The 19,167-nt window shown below is 39.7% G+C and overlaps 1 protein-coding gene across 7 annotated transcripts in view; it reads right to left on the minus strand.

The window, feature by feature from the left end:
- nmt2 (N-myristoyltransferase 2) overlaps nt 1-18,827 on the minus strand; it is a 67,150-nt gene extending 48,323 nt beyond the window's left edge. For 4 of the 7 annotated variants that reach the window (XM_069914316.1, XM_069914317.1, XM_069914313.1 and 1 more), the window contains exons 1-2: nt 18,699-18,827; nt 980-1,118 (exon numbers count right to left, since the gene is read on the minus strand). In XM_069914316.1, coding sequence (XP_069770417.1) covers nt 980-1,118; nt 18,699-18,808 — 249 coding nt within the window. In that variant the 5' untranslated portion in view covers nt 18,809-18,827. Of the gene's footprint in view, nt 1-979; nt 1,119-17,504; nt 17,559-18,698 lie in introns of all 7 variants that reach the window. The other 3 variants (XM_069914315.1, XM_069914314.1, XM_069914319.1) reach the window with 3 other exon arrangements.
- Nucleotides 18,828-19,167: the final 340 nt, after the last annotated feature.

Below are 19,167 nucleotides of genomic sequence, written 5' to 3' on the forward strand. Positions count from 1 at the left end.
TTGTGGTGAAGCATATTAATGAATGGCAGTTTTTTCTGTTATTAGAGGTCTAAATAAACATATTATTTTGATTTTCTTGCTGCCATGTTTGTTTCTATTTTACGGATAAGTTTCTGTTTTGTACCTTATGATTACATAACTTTAACATTGACTCAATGGTTTGGGGAAAGTTTTTTTTAGAAGAACTCAATAAAATTTAAATCATGAAAAAAAAAGAAAGCAGGAGGTTCAAAGGGACTTTGGAGTCCTAGTGCAGGATTCCCTAAAGGTTAACTTGCAGGTTAAGGAAGGCAAATGCAATGCTCGCATTCATTTTGAGAGGACTATAATACTAAAACAAATATGCAGACTTTATAAATCATTGATCAGACCATATTTTGAGTATTGTGAACAGGATTGGGCCCTATATCCAAGGAAGGATGTGAGAGAGGGTCCAGAGGAAGTTTACGTCAATGATCCTGGTGAAGAGATGGTTAACATATGAGGGGTGTTTGATGGCACTGAGTCTGTGCTCAACTAGTTTAGAAGGATGAACAGGGATCTCACTGAAACATAACGAATATTGAAAGAGCTCGATAGATGGAGAATATGTTTCTAGTAGTGAGAGAGTCTCGATCCAAAGGGTACAAACTCAAAACAAAAGGACATCCTTTAGAACAGAGATGAGGAGAAATCTCTTCAGCCAGAGGGAGGTGAATCTGTGGAATTTGTTCCTGAAGACAGCTGTGGAGACAATTTCAGTGAGTTAATGTAAAGCACAGGTTCTTGATTAGGAAGGGTGTAAAAGGTTATGGGGAGAAGGCAGGAAAATGGGTTTGAAAGGAAGAATACATCAGCCACAATTCAAATGGCAGGGAAAACTCGATATGCCAAATGGCCTAATTCTGCTCCTATTTCTATGATCTTAAATTTAGACGTTCAAGTTTTCTTCACTGTTTTGCATGTTATTTTGTATATTTGTAAAATGTAAAAAGATTACTTTTGAAGGAGGCTGTTGAACTTTGATTTCCTGTGAATCTGAAGCAGAATCTGATTTGGTGCTGGCAGAACTTGGCTTTTCCTTCTTCTTTTTCTGCTTTTTCTTCTTTTTTCTGGCCCCAGTATCTCCTCCAGGACTTCTGTCAACAAGAGTTGAAAGAAATTGAAAATATGAAAATTTTCTATTTCATTTGTCTATTTGTACAGAACATACTAAAAATGTAAGACTACTTACTCTATTAAATTTTACTACTGTACTACATTCTTTTAGTCAGGATTCAAAACTACTTTCCTCTGCATCTTGACTTGGTAGCTAAACAAAATTTATACATTCCAGAAAGTTCAAGCTGACTGAACAAACACTCATTGAGAATAGAAGAATGAGATGTGATCTTATTGACACTGAGTTCAATATGGAAACATATGAAATGATACACTTTGGAAGGTTTAACTTGGAGGCAAAATACATAGCAAATGGCATGACTCTTAGCAGTGTGCACGAACAAAGGGATCTTGGGGCCCCAGTCCATATATCCCTCAAAGTTGCCACGGAGGCTGATAAAGTGGTAAAGAAAGTGTGGTGTACTAGCCTTTATTAGTCAGAGGACTGAGGTCACGTTGCAGCTGTATAAAAATATGGTTAAGTGATAGCGTTCAATTCTGGTCACTCTGATTAAAGAAAGGATGTGGAAGCTTTTGAGAGAGTGCAGAGGAAATTTATCAGGATGCTGTCTGGATTAGAACATATGTCTTATGAAACAAGGTTCAGCAAGTTTCGACATCTCTTTGGAGTAATGGATGAGAGACTACTTAATAGAGGTGTATAAGATTATGAGAGAAATAGATAGGGTGGACAGCCAGCATCTTTTACTCAGGGCAGAAATGGCCAACACCAGATGACATCTGTTTAAGGTGAATGGAGGAAGATTTATAAGAAACGTCAGAAATATGATTTTTTTTAAAAAATGCAGTGGTGGGTACCTGGAACACAATGCCAGGATGGTAGTAGAGCTTAATCAATAGGGGCATTTAAAAGACTCTTGGAAACTATACATGGAAGATAACAGAGAGGGCTTGCCTCGGACCTCCACCCCCTAAAATGATAAGAAAACAAAACGACTTGATCCAGTGTGTAAAAGTAGATGACACATTTTTCTTGTTTATTTTTCAATGTATGATGACATTGTTTAATGGTTTTATTGTATTGTATATGTTGAATATTTATTTGGTTTTGGAGGGGTTGGGAAGGGGGGAAAAAAGGGAGAAAATGCCACTGTGTATATTTAATGAGAAACGTTTGTATATATTTTGGTTGATATGGTTCACAGTATGAAAAATAAAATAAGACTCTTGGATGATGATGAATGTGTTAAAATGGAGGATTATGGGCTGTGAGAGACGGAGAGTGTTAAACTGACTGTGGATAGGTTTATATAGGTCGTGGACTGAAGGGCCCATGCTGTGTATACTGTTTCATGAAATGTATACAATTCCAAGGGGAATTGGCAAGATGGATGCTGAAAGGATGTTTTTCTTAATGGGGGTGTTTTGAACTAAAGGAGCATTGTTTCAGAATTAAGCGTTGTCAAACAGGTGAGGAGTAATTTCTTCTCTCAGGAGATCTTGAAATCTCTACCATCAAGTACTGTGTAGGCAGAGTAACTGAATATATTCAAGTGGAGTGTCAGACATTTAAACTTCAAAGGACTCAGAGAATTAAAGGGAAGGAGTGGAAAATGGTGTAGAAGCCAAGATTAGATCAGTCATGATATTATTGAATGGCGCAGCAGGCTTAAAGGCCTTATTTTGCATTACTTAGAGTTTGTCAGCTGAGGTGTGATAGTTACTACTTAGAATACCTATCTGAATGGGCAACTAAAGCGGCATCATCTGCAAAGAGTAGTTCACGGACAAGTTTCTCTTGTGTCTTGGTGTGAGCTTGCAGGCGCCTCAGATTGAAGAGACTGCCATCTGTGCGGTACCTGATGTAAACAGCGTCTTCATTGTTGAGGTCTTTCATGGCTTGGTTCAGCATCATGCTGAAGAAGATTGAAAAGAGGGTTGGTGCGAGAACACAGCCTTGCTTCACGCCACTGTTTATGGAGAAGGGTTCAGAGAGCTCATTGCTGTATCTGACCCGACCTTGTTGGTCGCCTGCCCAAGATCGTGTTATATGGCGAGCTCTCCACTGGCCACCGTGACAGAGGTGCACCAAAGAAAAGGTACAAGGACTGCCTAAAGAAATCTCTTGGTGCCTGCCACATTGACCACTGCCAGTGGGCTGATATCGCCTCAAACTGTGCATCTTGGCGCCTCACAGTTTGGCGGGCAGCAACCTCCTTTGAAGAAGACCGCAGAGCCCACCTCACTGACAAAAGGCAAAGGAGGAAAAACCCAACACCCAACCCCAACCAACCAAAATTCCCCTGCAACCGCTGCAACCGTGTCTGCCTGTCCCGCATCGGACTTGTCAGCCACAAACGAGCCTGCAGCTGACATGGACATTTACCCCCTCCATAAATCTTCGTCCGCGAAGCCAAGCCAAAGAAGAGAAAGAAGAATACCTATATAAAAGCACAGGAAAGAGAAGTAGGAGTAGGTTATTGAGCTCCTTGTGCCTGGTCTGCAATTCAGTAAGTAGTAGCTGACCTTTTATCACAGTGCTACTTTCCAACACTAACCCCATATTTCTTGGCATAATACAGTATGTGACGTCGACGTTGACCAGCATGCCTATCCATACTAATACCTTTATGTTTTTTTTAAACATAGAACTTACTTTTTTTTCCAGTTTGGAAATGTCTACCTATCTTCCAAGAGTGGCCGTTCACACAGGAATGACCAAAGCTCCAAATATCTGTATCACACTGTGAGTTTATTCAGAATACTTGAAGAACGGTATTTACATCCTATTCATTAGCACGTTGTTCACGGATTATCTCAAGTTTATTTAGACTGCAGGGGATCTGTTAAAATGTCTATGCGTCTCGGAGGTAAAATTTCAAAATGGAATTCCCGTTATAATCTTTTTACACAGGGGGGCGTGGCAAGATGGCGTAGAGTCTAGATATGTGATCTCGACCTCTCTGGCCAGACTTTTAAGTACCTGTTTTTTAACCCTTTGTTTTCAAGTTTAAACTTTTTAAATTTTAGTTTAAAGTATTGAGGAACTACTATGGCCTTTAATGGTAAAAAGATTAAACCTCAAGTGCAGAAGAAGTTACATTTTCGAAGTACTTAAGATTTGGGGCCTAAACGACTTGATACAGCTTCAGGTTTAACTTCTTCAGTGTCTAAACCACAAAGACTGCCTGTGGGCGCTGAAAAAAAAATGTCTACTACTCACCAAGTGAAGGATGGCACTGGAATTACCCGTTCCCTGGAAGAAGGTGCGTGTTCCCAAGAAGTGGATCCCGATTTGGAAAACCTTTCGATTTCAACAGAGGGAGCACGCAGGAAGATGACTCCATTGTTTGAAATGCATCAGGAAGCATTTCAACCTGAAGAAATCGATTTCCCTCCATGATTTTGCACAAAAACAACGAGCTGTGGGGGGAAACCAGCAGCGACCCCCTGAGGAAGTTGGGGTGCCGTCGCTGGGAGTCCAGACCCTTAGTAAAACCTCTAAAATGCCTTTCGTTGAGTTGCAGCAGGAGCTACAATTACATGGTTCTGCCACTACGTCAGAGAAAGCAGGGCTGAGCTTTTCTGATTTACAGTGTATGCAGTTAAATGCTGTCATTCAACCTTTAATGAATGAGATGGTTCAAATAAATGCTAGTATAAGTTCAGAATTGAATGCAGTTAAAGCACGTGTGGAAGGATTTTGTGAAGATTTAAAAAAATTTCAGTCTGCTTTTTTGGAATGTAAACAGCAAGTGGTTTCTAACACAGAAAAAGTGTTGAAGGTTGAAAAATCAGTTATAGAATTGGGAGAACGTGAGGAGTTAGAGAGGAAAATAGACTACTTGGAGAATCAAAGTAGAAGGAATAATGTGAAAATCGTTGGTTTGCCAGAAGGTATGGAAGGACAAGATCCTCTTCGTTTTTTTAAAGACTGGATCCCACAAGTATTAGGACAAGAATTTTTTTTCTGGAGGCTTGGTATTGGAAAGAGCTCATAGAGCTTTAAGAAGAACACCTTTACCTGGTCAACCACCGAGACCGATAATAATTCGATGTTTGAATTATCTGGACAGAGAAGCAATACTTCGACTAGCAGTGCAAAATGCAAGACAACGACAAACTCCGTTATTGATTCAGAATAGTAGTTTTTTTAATCCTGACTTGAGTCAAGAGGTCATTCAACGCTGACGTTGATTTAACCCAGTTAAAGAAGCTTTGTGGCATAAAGATTATAAGTCTACTTTTCGCTACCCGGCAGCGTTGAAGGTGTTTTATGGAGATCATCAACTTCGGATTTTTGAGAATGATCGTGAAGCAATGATATTTGCTGATTCATTGCCAGACATAAGAGGACAAAGACGTAGTCTACCATTGTCTCCTAAAGAAAAATCTGCTTGTTTTGGAAACGGAAGAAATGGCAGAAATAGGAAAAACGGGAATGAAAAGAGTCCAACTTTTTCTGAAATGGGATCTTCGAGATTGGAATCTCTTGGATGAACAGAAGAATTTTCTTATTCTTATTCTACTTTTTTTTGTTATTATGATATTTTGATGTTATTCATTGTTTGGCTGAGGAGGGAGAGATTTGCTCTAAGTTCTTTACTTGTCATCAGCCACTGGTGGGTGACCCACACCCAATTTTTGTTTAGGGATTACTACCTTTTGGTAGTTTTTTTTGGGGGGGGGAGGAGTTTTTTTTTAAATTTTTTTAAATTTTCATTTTAGTTAATTTTTAATTTGTGATTTTTTTTCTCCTACTGGAGGGCCTATATACGTTGATTTGAGTTTTCATATAAAGATATATTGGTATTTTGTAACAATAGTAGATATGTCAAAGTTGAGATTTGCTACTTTTAATGTTCGGGGTTTAAACAGTCCGATCAAGCGTAAGCGAGTCTTGGCGTATATTAAGAAAATGAAAATTGATGTTGCTTTTTTTACAAGAAACACATTTGAATCTGAAGGAAAGTATGAAATTAAAGAGGGACTGGGTTGGACATGTATATTCTTCTTCATTTAATTCTAGGGCTAAAGGCGTAGCAATTTTGATATATAAAAAATTATCTTTTGAATTGCAATCAATGGAGAAAAAGGCAGGATGTATTCTTAAATTGAATTGTAATATTTTTAGTGAATTTTGAACTTTACTTAATATTTATGCCCCAAATGTAGATGATGAAATATTTATTTCAGATGCATTTTTATATTTGGGTCAGGCTAATGATAATAATGATAAATTTAGTTGGTGGTGATTTTAATTGTGTTTTGGAACCTTTATTGGATAAATCTCCAAAGAAAGTTAAGAAATCTAAGATGGCAGTTCAGGTTCAAGCGTTGATGAAAGATCTTAATTTAGCAGATATTTGGAGACGTCTTAATCCGACAGAGAAAGATTTCTCCTTTTATTCATTTAGACATGAATCGTTTTCAAGGATTGACTTTTTTTTAGTATCGGCACATTTACAAGGGAAGATACAACAAGTGGAATATAAAAGTTGGGTGATTTCAGATCATTCTTTGTTATATTTTACATATGCAACTTCTGAGAAAATTCAAGTGGCCTATCTTTGGAGGTTTAATACTATGTTGTTAAAAAATACGGAATTTATTGATTTTTTGAAAAAACAAATTAATTTTTTTTGAAAGAAAATTCTAATTCTGTTCAAAGTAAGTTTGTATTATGGGATCCTATGAAAGCTTATTTGAGAGGACAAATAATTAGTTATACTTTTAAAATGAAAAAGAATCAATTAAATCAGAGTCTTGACTTAGAGAAACAGATTGATGAGTTAGAAAAGGAATTTCAGAAAGATGCTACTGAAGATCAGAAAATAGAATTATCTAGGTTGAAATTGGATTATAATACTTTGCAATCTTATCAATTTGAATGTGTGATTAATAGGACTAAGCAATTGTATTATGAATGGGGAGAGAAAGCACATAAGGTATTGCCATGGCAATCAAAGAAAGAACAGGTTTCGAGGACTATTAATGCTGTTAGACGGAATTCTCTTATTACTTATAAACCTCGTGAGATTAATGATGAATTTTGTTCATTTTATAAAAAGATATACATCTGAAGAAAAACAAGAAATTGGATCGATTGATCTTTTTTTAATCACAGTTGAATTTACCGATAATAGAGGATGGAGATATACAGGAGTTAGAGGAACCATTTACTGATTCGGAAATTAAAATGGCTATGATGGAAATGCCGAACGGTAAATCGCCTGGTGATGATGGATTTTCGGTTGAATTTTATAAAATCTTTTATGATGATTTCTCTACAGTGTTTGGGGATGTATTACGTCAAGTTGGAGAACATTATGAATTACCTGAGTCTTGTTCTAGTGCTTTAATCACAGTAATTCCAAAGAAAGATAGAAATCCTTTGAAAGTATCTTCATATAGACCAATTTTGTTGTTAAATGTAGATTATAAAATAATAGCTAAAATACTAGCGAATAGATTGGCTAAATTTTTACCTAAGTTGATTCATATGGATCAAACAGGTTTTATAAAGAATAGATATGCTTCAGATAATATTTTGCACGTGATTAGTTTGATTAATAGATTTCGACAATCTTCAGACCACCCGATGGTGAAAACTTTAGATGCAGAAAAAGCATTTGATATAGTTGAGTGGAATTTTTTATTTAAAGTTCTGGAGAAATTTAAGTTTGGTCCTTTTTTTTATTGGTTGGATTAAGGCTTTATATTGTAAACCGGTAGCTAGAGTATTGACAAATGGCTTGATTTCTGAACCTTTTAAATTGACTCGATCAACTCGTCAAGGTTGTCCTTTATCACCAGCTTTGTTTGCATTAGTGATTGAACCTTTAGCACAGCTAATAAGACAAAATACACAGATACAAGGTATGAAAGTTTTAGACGAGGAGTATAAAATTAATTTATTTGCTGATGATGTATTGGTGTATTTAATAAACCCAGCTCAGTCACTTTTGCATTGAAGGAATGTTTAATACAATATGGATGTCTTTTTGGATATAAAGTTAATTGTGAAAAAAGTGAAATATTACCGGTAAGTGAAGGAGATTATTCAGTTTATAAGAATATTATTAATTTGAAATGGACTGATCGAATTCAATATTTGGGTATAATTCAGAATATTGATTATCAATCTTTATATAAATTAAATTATGTTCCATATTAATAAAAAAATTAAAACTGATTTGATTAAATGGAAAGATTTACCTATTAATTTATTGTGTAGGATAAATACAATTAAGATGAATATTTTTCCACGTATGCAATATTTGTTTCAATCTATTCCGTATTAACTTGATAATATTTCTTTTCGAGATTTGAATAAAATGGTTAGGGAATTTTTATGGAGGGGTAAATTTTCGAGAGTAGCTTTGCATAAATTAACTTGGAAATATGAGTTAGGGGGATTACGTTTACCACATTTTCAAAATTATTATGAAGCAGCCCAACTTAAATTTATTAGTTCCTTGATGGATTTGGAACGGTCTCCTCGTTGGGGCAAAATTGAGATGGCAAATATTTCTGAATTTGAAGTACATCAATTTTTGTTTAGATGGAATATAATGTGCCTATACTAAAACATTTAATGAAGCTATGGATTAAGAAAAATAAAATGATAGGCTCTAGGGCTGAATTATCGGCTTTGACTTCGTTGTATAATAATCAACTTATTTCTTTTTCAATACATAATCGAAGTTTATTGCATTGGAGATTTAAAGGTGTGAAGAATTTAGGTGATTGTTTTAAAGAGGGTAAATTTTTATCTTTTAATCAGATGAGGGACAGTTTTGGTGTTGATAAGAACTGTTTCTCTATTACCAAATTTGATATCTGGTAAAACGAATGTTTGGTAGAGATATGATTTTACCTGAAATGACTAAATTTGAGATTTTTCTTATGAAGGTACCAGAGAAGGGTTATATTTCATCTATGTATCAAATATTACAGGATGGTATGGATAAAAAGGGTTGGGATAGGTCTAAACGTAAATGGGTAGCGGACATTGGTTTTATTTTTTTCCAAGGATGATTGGTTAGATATTTGTTATGATAGTGTAACTAGATTGATAAATGCACGTTATGTAATTATCACCAGCCCCCCCACATCTCCATCGGGCACACAAAACTCAAAACGGTCAACCAGTTTACCTATCTCGACTGCACCATTTCATCAGATGCAAGGATCGACAATGAGATAGACAACAGACTCGCCAAGGCAAATAGCGCCTTTGGAAGACTACACAAAAGAGTTTGGTAAAACAACCAACTGAAAAACCTCACAAAGATAAGCGTATACAGAGCCGTTGTCATACCCACACTCCTGTTCGGCTCCGAATCATGGGTCCTCTACCGGCACCACCTACGGCTCCTAGAACGCTTCCACCAGCGTTGTCTCCGCTCCATCCTCAACATCCATTGGAGCGCTTACATCCCTAACGTCGAAGTACTCGAGATGGCAGAGGTCGACAGCATCGAGTCCACGCTGCTGAAGATCCAGCTGCGCTGGATGGGTCACGTCTCCAGAATGGAGGACCATCGCCTTCCCAAGATCGTGTTATATGGCGAGCTCTCCACTGGCCACCGTGACAGAGGTGCACCAAAGAAAAGGTACAAGGACTGCCTAAAGAAATCTCTTGGTGCCTGCCACATTGACCACCGCCAGTGGGCTGATATCGCCTCAAACCGTGCATCTTGGCGCCTCACAGTTTGGCGGGCAGCAACCTCCTTTGAAGAAGACCGCACAGCCTACCTCACTGACAAAAGGCAGAGGAGGAAAAACCCAACACCCAACCCCAACCCACCAATTTTCCCCTGCAACCGCTGCAATCGTGTCTGCCTGTCCCGCATCGGACTTGTCAGCCACAAACGAGCCTGCAGCTGACGTGGACTTTTTACCCCCTCCATAAATCTTCGTCCGCGAAGCCAAGCCAAAGAAAAAAAAAGATGTAATTATTAACTATAATTTTTTACATCAATTATACTTAACACCTGAAAAATTTAAAAAGTATGGTTTTCATGAATCAGATTTGTGTTTTAGATGTGGTAACTTTGTTGGAACTTTTGTTCATGCTGTTTGGTCGTGTATACATATACAATCTTTTGGGAAGAAAATTCAATTGTTTTTAGAATACCTGTATAAGATTAAAATACTTTTAGATACGACAGTGTTTTTATTGGGTAGTTTGCAACCTTTGAAAAGTTTGGGATTAGATAAGTTTCAACTTGCTTTTGTATATTTAGTTTTATCTGTAGCGAAAAAATGTATTGCTAGTACGTGGAAAGATAAAAATATGATTGATATTAATAGATGGCATAATGAGATGAAATATTGTTTAATAATGGAAAAAAAGTACATGTTTCGCATGATAATTATAGTTTTTTTATTAATAAGTGGTTGTTATATTCAGAATATTTACATTTCAATTTAAATTGATTAGATCTTAAGACGTATGCTTAATTTTTTAAAATATTTTTTTCTTTTTTTCTTTCTTTATGGCTCTCCTTAGGAGAGTTGGCTGGGGGGGGGGCGGTTCTTTTCTTTTTTTTCTCTATCATGTTTAGGGTTCATTGTTGTATATGTTATGTACTCTTCTTTTCTCCCTTCTTTGGCTTGGCTTCGCGGACGAAGATTTATGGAGGGGGTAAAAAGTCCACGTCAGCTGCAGGCTCGTTTGTGGCTGACAAGTCCGATGCGGGACAGGCAGACACGATTGCAGCGGTTGCAGGGGAAAATTGGTTGGTTGGGGTTGGGTGTTGGGTTTTTCCTCCTTTGCCTTTTGTCAGTGAGGTAGGCTCTGCGGTCTTCTTCAAAGGAGGTTGCTGCCCGCCAAACTGTGAGGCGCCAAGATGCACGGTTTGAGGCGATATCAGCCCACTGGCGGAGGTCAATGTGGCAGGCACCAAGAGATTTCTTTAGGCAGTCCTTGTACCTTTTCTTTGGTGCACCTCTGTCACGGTGGCCAGTGGAGAGCTCGCCATATAACACGATCTTGGGAAGGCGATGGTCCTCCATTCTGGAGACGTGACCCAGCCAGCTGTTATGTACTAATTGTTTTTTGAACAACATAAATAAAGTTAAAAAAAAAACAATCTTTTTAAACAGACTGCATTCCAGAAAATTGGGAATAATTTTCCAGAATGCAGTGGCTGTGTGAAAAAAAACCATAAATAGCATGCATTCAATTTATGTATCTCTATTCCTTGGACAGGGCATAGAGGTACATAAAGGAGGTGTCCACATTGCCTTTTAAATTTTGTTCCTTCTTCCACAACCTACTCTGGCAGATCATTCCGGATACTCCTCTGGAGTTACCCACCTGAATACTCATGTAAAAAATTACCCCTCAGATCTCCTTGAAAACCTCTTCCCTCTCACCTTAAATCTATGCCCTCTTGTTTTGGACACTCCTGTTATGGTAAAGCAGACACTGGCTATCTATCTACCATTCTTTCTACTTACGTTGCCTCTTTCAGAGAACTGTGCATTTTTACCTACAACACTCCCCAGGGCCCTGCCACTCACTGTACATATACAAACTTGATTTAACTTTCCTTCACACTTGTTAATTTCCACTTGATATACCATCTCATATCACCTTCTACCATTTTTTCCACCTAACACAAGATCTCACCACCAGACTTATCTTTCCCTTTACACCTTCCGCAGCGACTGCTCCATCTGTGACTCCCTTGTCCACACCTCCCTTTCCAACAATCATCCCATTGGCACCTCCCTCCGTGACCACAGGAAGTGCTACACTTGCATACACACTTCCTCTCTCACCAACATTAGGGGCCCCAAACAGTCCTGCCAAGTGAAGAAACACTTCACTTGTGAATCTGCAGGGGTCATTTATTGCATCTGATGTTCCTCTACATCAGAGAGACTGGATGCAGACTGGGAGATCACTTCATTCAGCACCTTTGCTCTCCCCAACACAATTAGCAGGAATCTCCCAGTGGCAATCCATTTCAATTCCCTGTTCTATTCCTATGCCAACATGGTTGTCCATTGTCTCCCAGTTTGAGACCACCCACACATTGGAGGAACTATAATTCGTATTCCGTCTGGGCACCCTCCAACTGAATGACATTGATATCAACTTCTCTGGTTTCTGATAGCCACGCCCCCCCATCTCACCTCTATCCCTTTTTTCTCCTTTCCCTCTGTCTGCTATCCCCCAGCTCTGCATGAACAGAGCCACCCCCTTTCCTGATTAATTCTCACCTTTCCTCTCCTGTCCTCCTATCAGTCCAATTATCACTTTTTGTCTGTTCGTCTGTGCTCTTCCCCCTGCCCTTTCTTTCCATCTCCCCAGCCTTTTTAATTCAGGTGCCTACCTGCTTTTTGCTCATAACTTGAAGAAAGGCTCAGTCTGAAAAATTGGTTATAGATCTTTATCTCCTATGGATGCTACGAGATCCAGCATTCTTATGTTTTTACTACAATCACAGTGTCTGCACTTCCCTGTTTCACTCCTTTTTCCTATTATTCCTTGGCCCACTTTCCTAGTTAATCTATGTTCTGTTGTAACTATAGACAACCTTCTCCACCATCAAAAATTCCACCAACTTTGATGTAATTTGTAAACTTATTAATATTGCCACCTATATCCTCATCCACATCATTAATGTAAATATAACCAACAACAGAGGGTTCAGTACCAATTTCAGGCCTCCAATCTATAAAACAACTCTCCATTTCTAGCCTCCGATTCCTACTACCATGCTAATTTTGTACCATTTGGCTTGCTCAACCTTGAACCTCTGTGTTCTAAACTTCCTGGACCAGCTAATAATATACAAGACTAGAATCCCTGAAATATTATCCCTGCATCTATCTATCTCTCTATCAAGCCCCAAGTTATTTCATTGTTTAACAAAATATTCAGCAGAATCAAGTGTTGAAGTTAAAAACATAAAATTCTGTAAGTATTCAGCAATCACCAGGATCTGTGGGCAATGAAACTTATCTTAATATGCCACCTAACACCGCCTAGTAGAGCCACATTCATAATAAAACAATTATAGTGGGGGATTAAACACAGCAAAACACATGAATTGCATTTCATTTTACACATTCTCAAAATTAAAGCAATTCTATCTTTCCATTGCAATGTACCAAGTAAAATCTGCACAGCCTAGTGGAAGCACTTAAAAGCTAAATCATTTTGCCCCAATGAAATACTTGTTCTTTGGTTGATGATAAACTATAAATTGACATCTGTATCTCAAGTAGCAGCTACAAAGCTTCTTAAAAATGAGGATAGGTGTCGTCCAGTGACTCTTCTACACAGCAATCTGGCCTCATTTTTAATGTTCATATTCTCTTCAAATTTTCTTTGTTCCAATCCATCCACAATATTTTAACCTTTACAACACCTTTACTTGGTCCCTAAAACGCCACAGCAAACAATGAGGCTGGATGGACTCAGTGATCAGGCAGTATTAATGTAAAAAATGGATGGTCAATGCATCAGATCTGGCCACTTTTCTAGACTAAAGTGAAAAGTGGAGAGAATGACCATAAAAGGGGAAGAGCCATGAGATAATAGAATACTGGACAAATGAAGTTTGGAGAGGTGGAATGGCAGGTATAAGAGGAGACCAAAGGGTGGGGTGGGGGAGGTTAGAGTTAAGAGAAAAGTGAGAATATGACTTGGTAAAGGACAAATAGAAACAGTGAAATTAGACCAGAGTGGAGGGAGTCACCTGAAATTAGAAAATTCCATTTTGTTGGGTTTTACGCTATCCAGGTGGAATAGGATACATTGTTCCACTTTTTAATGATTTCCTCATCCTAGCACCGCATGAGGCTGAAAATTGACAAATCTGGGTGGGAAAGGGGAGAAGAGATAAAATGGCTGGTGACTGAGAGTTCCAGGTTGAACCCAAGGACAAGTGCAGGTTTCTGACAAAGCAGACACCCAATCAAAGTAAGTAAACAAGTACAATTCTACAAATTCTTTGGAGACACACAGGGGACTGCAGATGCTGGAATCTGAAGCTAAACATATCTGTGAGATGAACTCAGCTCCTGGTTGCATTCCATTTCAATGCTTCTAGAAGTGGTACTGCCACCATCTTCTCAAATAGCAATTAGAGATGGGTACTAAACTCTTCCCTTACTAAAAGCATCTGAATTTATTCATACATTATAAATGAATAACTCTGCCAATTTCCAAATGAACATGCAAATTATTAATGACTACACATTCAAAACTTAAAAAGATATGGCAATGCTTCCCCTTGAGTCAAATGAGTCATTTGGGTCAATCCATGTGGACAGACTTGCTGGGTGCTATAAAAGGTAATATTTATATCCCTTTTAAGTGATACGAATCACAGTCCAAGAAAAAGAATGAAAAACAGTTATCACAAAATTTGGCATGCTTATCCAAATATTGAAAACCAGGTTGCTCAAATCCAAGCTTCACCCAAATTAGAATTAAAGAAGAAAACTACAGTTACTTGTCAAGGTAAGCCCAAGAATTATCATCATTAATATGATCCTGGTGATTTTGACAGAGTACCAAGTATATGATAAAGAGGAGAGGGTCAGAAGTTCCTCGGGATCCTCAAAGATAGGGGTGGCATGGTTAGCACAATGCTGCTACAGTGCCAGCAACCGGGGGTTCGAATCTGGCACTGTCTGTAAGGAGTTTGTACATTCTCCCTGTGTCTTTGTAGATTTCTTCCCATTGTTCAAAACGTACCAGGTTGTCATTCATTTGGGTGCAATTGGATGGCATGGACTCGTGAGCCAAAAAGGGCCTGATACTGTGCTGTATGTCTAAATTTTTTTTAAAAATAACAGTGCATGTTTGGAACAATGCTATTTCTGGAGATGTTCCAAGTTTGGAGAATTGCGAATGTAAACAGACATGGAAGTGGATAGAGTGAGCATAGAACTTTCACAGCATAGAAACTGCCCCTGTTGCACTTGTCCATGCCAACAAAGTCAATCCCATTTCCCTATAGTGCTCCCCTACTTATGATGGTCCGTCTTTACGATTTTTCGAAGTTATATTGGTACAAAAGCGTGACTGTTGGTATTTACTTTCATGTAATATGTTAAAGTAAGGTAATCGCAAGCATCATGGATTTTTCCAATAAACGGTGATAATTCCTCTAAGGTGAATTCTTTGTAGCCTCCTTGGTCAATCACTTCTTTTAGTTCAGTTGGAAAGCTTGCAGGGGCTGATACAGCACTGTTGGGAGAGAGTGGGACAGTGGGATCGGTGTGGGACTGATACAGTGCTGTTGGGAGAGGGTGGGGCAGCAGGATCAGTGTTAGGAATGATAAAGGGCTGTGGGAAGAGAGTGGGGCAGTGTGATCAGTGTGGGGACTGTCGGAATTATACAAGGTATTCCTATTCTTTCTCAACTTACAATGGGTTTGCCGGAATGCACCCCCATCGTAAGTTGAGGAGCTCCTGTATTTGGCCTATATCCTAAAACATTTTCTGTCCATGTATTTATCGAATTGACTTTAAAACATTACAATTGTACACACCCCTGGCAACTTGTTCCATATACCCATCACCCTCAGGTCCTTTTTAGATCTTTCCCCTTTCATCTTAAAACTCATGAAAAACACTAAACCTTCAAACATTTCAAACCTTTGTGGTTAATATTGTGAGAGATGAGTAAACTTGACATAAAAATATGAAAGATGGGGAAACTAGTACAGACACATGGAGTGATGGATTAAACCAGTATGAACAGGCTAAGCATGGAAATTAGGATGCAGGAAGCAGAGTCAGCCTATGTAAGATAAAAACCTTCTAGTCCTTTCGACAGGATCAGTGAGCCCACCATATGAATAAGATAAGGAGAGGTAAGGAATAATAGAATGTAGGAAGTTGAGATAGTCTGGATGAGATAAGAGTCTCCTAGCCCTAGACAGAAGTACCAATTTCTACATATATAATTAGTAAGCCATACACAGATTTATCAAATTAGGCATATTTAATTAGTAAACCCTAGACAGGATTAGCGAACTCTGCATATAAAGGGACTGTAGCTCTGAGAGTTGGAAAGGTGTGAATGGGGACAAGGGCAAGGTTGTGAATAAGGACAATGGAGATAATGACATGAGACACCCACAGGATACCCCCTGGTCCTCCAAGTCCACTGAAACTGCACGTAGGCAGGAAGGATTGCCTATGCCAAACCCATCCAGGGGGCAGAAGAATGTAAGGGGGAGGGTATTCTGATACTGAAATTCACTGTATAAAAGTTGGGTGAGCCCCAGTGTATGTGTGTATTCCCAGGGTAAGGGGAAGCACCCAACTTTGCATTGTTGTTATAATAAATGTTCTTTGTTCTCAATTTTTGTCTTGAGCAATTTCTGTTAAGGTATTTCTATTTCTAACAATATGCAGATGACAGCCTGATCATGTTATTTAGTTATAACATTTTGCCAAAGTTCTCTGAGAAACAGGCCTTATAATTGTTCGTAATTAGGAAATTAATGTGCATTTAAAAATTTAAACTCAGTTGCCATAGCTGCACCAAATTCAAAATATTAATTTTGTAAATCAACTGTTGCTTTATATATATTCAATTGTTGAAGAAATAATTCCAACTGATATCTTACATTCATCAATTTCATATTTATTTGAAAATATCAATTTTTTTTAAGGATCGAAAACACAATGATGTTCAAAATTGTGACCAAATCTAAAAATTCTCCAATTAAATACATGTCCAAAATAATTTCTATCAATGCTGTTGAAATGATGAATCCTAAATTTTACAAAATATAACATTAAATAGACATGATCACAGATATCAGTTCAATGATGTGTGACCACTTTCGCAACTACCATAGACACAAAATACATTCACTTAAAATAAATGAACATTCTAGGCAGGAAATATGTAACTTGCAAATTTAAAAGCACAAAAACAAGAAACCATGATGCTAAGATGCAAGTGCAATCCAAATAAGGACAACCCTACCCTCAGCAATTCGTGACCCCACCACTTATTTTGCAAACTTGCATGCTTAGGAGAACTGACAATTCGGCAGGAAATGCCGCAATTTTGATTTACTTGCTGAATCTGCAAAATCCAGAAGTTCAACCTTTACATCAATGCAAGGTCCAAAACACCTCAGTTGTCAAATCAATGCAGCTTTGTAGACAAGCCCCCTTCCCATTTTAGCAAAGCTCTGCATCCCATATGATCTGCCAAATAGACAGAGCAGAACATCAATATGAACCATAAACCTGAAAGATGCGCAATGACCAACATCCTTTGTCAAAAGGCCAATTATACGAATGTTGACAATTGACCATATTCAATGTGCACTCCACATGCTCAGATAATGCCCACATTTCTTCATTCACCTAATGAATGTCATCCAGCCCTCAACTCTTGGTTTACCTGTCCATTTGTCTCCATTCTCTTGATTTAACTGTCTCCTGGTTTATCTGTCATCTTGAACAAGGTAAAGGTTCAAAATTGTTAAGGGAAAGGATCAAGAAAGGTCAGAGAGGAGACAGAGAAGGCAGAAAGTCGTCATAGAGTGCAGAGGAGATGGGAACGATTTGGAGGGGAGGTCACAGGGCAATGGATTTGGAGGGGAGGTCAGGGCAATGGATTTGGAGGGGAGGTCAGGGCAATGGATTTGGAGGGGAGGCCAGGGCAATGGATTTGGAGGGGAGGCCAGGGCAATGGATTTGGAGGGGAGGCCAGGGCAATGGATTTGGAGGGGAGGTCAGGGCAATGGATTTGGAGGGGAGGTCAGGGCAATGGATTTGGAGGGGAGGTCAGGGCAATGGATTTGGAGGGGAGGCCAGGGCAATGGATTTGGAGGGGAGGCCAGGGCAATGGATTTGGAGGGGAGGCCAGGGCAATGGATTTGGAGGGGAGGTCAGGGCAATGGATTTGGAGGGGTGGTCAGGGCAATGGATTTGGAGGGGAGGTCAGGGCAATGGATTTGGAGGGGAGGTCAGGGCAATGGATTTGGAGGGGAGGTCACAGGGCAATGGATTTGGAGGGGAGGTCAGGGCAATGGATTTGGAGGGGAGGCCAGGGCAATGGATTTGGAGGGGAGGTCAGGGCAATGGATTTGGAGGGGAGGCCAGGGCAATGGATTTGGAGGGGAGGCCAGGGCAATGGATTTGGAGGGGAGGTCAGGGCAATGGATTTGGAGGGGAGGTCAGGGCAATGGATTTGGAGGGGAGGTCAGGGCAATGGATTTGGAGGGGAGGCCAGGGCAATGGATTTGGAGGGGAGGTCAGGGCAATGGATTTGGAGGGGAGGTCAGGGCAATGGATTTGGAGGGGAGGTCAGGGCAATGGATTTGGTGGGGAGGTCAGGGCAATGGATTTGGAGGGGAGGTCAGGGCAATGGATTTGGAGGGGGCTGGAGCACTGCATTAGCTTTATCCTTTTATCTGTTTGGAGCTGCATGCTGATGCTATCTTGGGGCGGGTGTCGGACCTCTCACACGGGGGAACCAGGTTGCCGGCTCAGTGTCCCCGGCCTGGTACGCGGCAGGCCCACAGGCCGGAGTTACGGCGCTCTTTGCCCGCTCCAACACACCGCACCGGGCCATGACACTTCCCACGTCTACCTGTGCGTTTGCTCGTTCTCCTCCTCGTTATCTCCGTCAATTCCGCAGGTATCGTGATCGTCCAGCTCCAAGCTCTGCTGACTGGCCGCCGACTCACTGTCCTCCGCCATCGTGCAGCCGCCGGGGAGCCCAGGGAGCCGACAACAGCGCCACCGCGCGACAGAGAGCGGCACGCCTCCCTCAGCGTCCGTAACCCGAGAGCCTCCGCCTCCCTCAGCGTCCGTAACTCGAGAACCGCTGCCTCCCGCAACGTCCGTAACCCGAGAGCCTCTGTAACATCCACAACCAGATAACCATTTCACTTGTCTAAATTGTCTGAAACCTGGATGTATTCCACTTAACCCATACACCCATCCCATTTGAACAAGAACATACAAACTCTGTAGTCTTAAAATGTTATCTTTGAAGACACTTTTGCCAGAAAACAACTTGCACCAATCCACACTTGCCAGATCCTTCCTGTTTGCAT

The sequence above is a fragment of the Narcine bancroftii genome, chromosome 1 (assembly GCF_036971445.1).
Source record: "Narcine bancroftii isolate sNarBan1 chromosome 1, sNarBan1.hap1, whole genome shotgun sequence".
NCBI classification, from domain to species: domain Eukaryota; kingdom Metazoa; phylum Chordata; class Chondrichthyes; order Torpediniformes; family Narcinidae; genus Narcine; species Narcine bancroftii.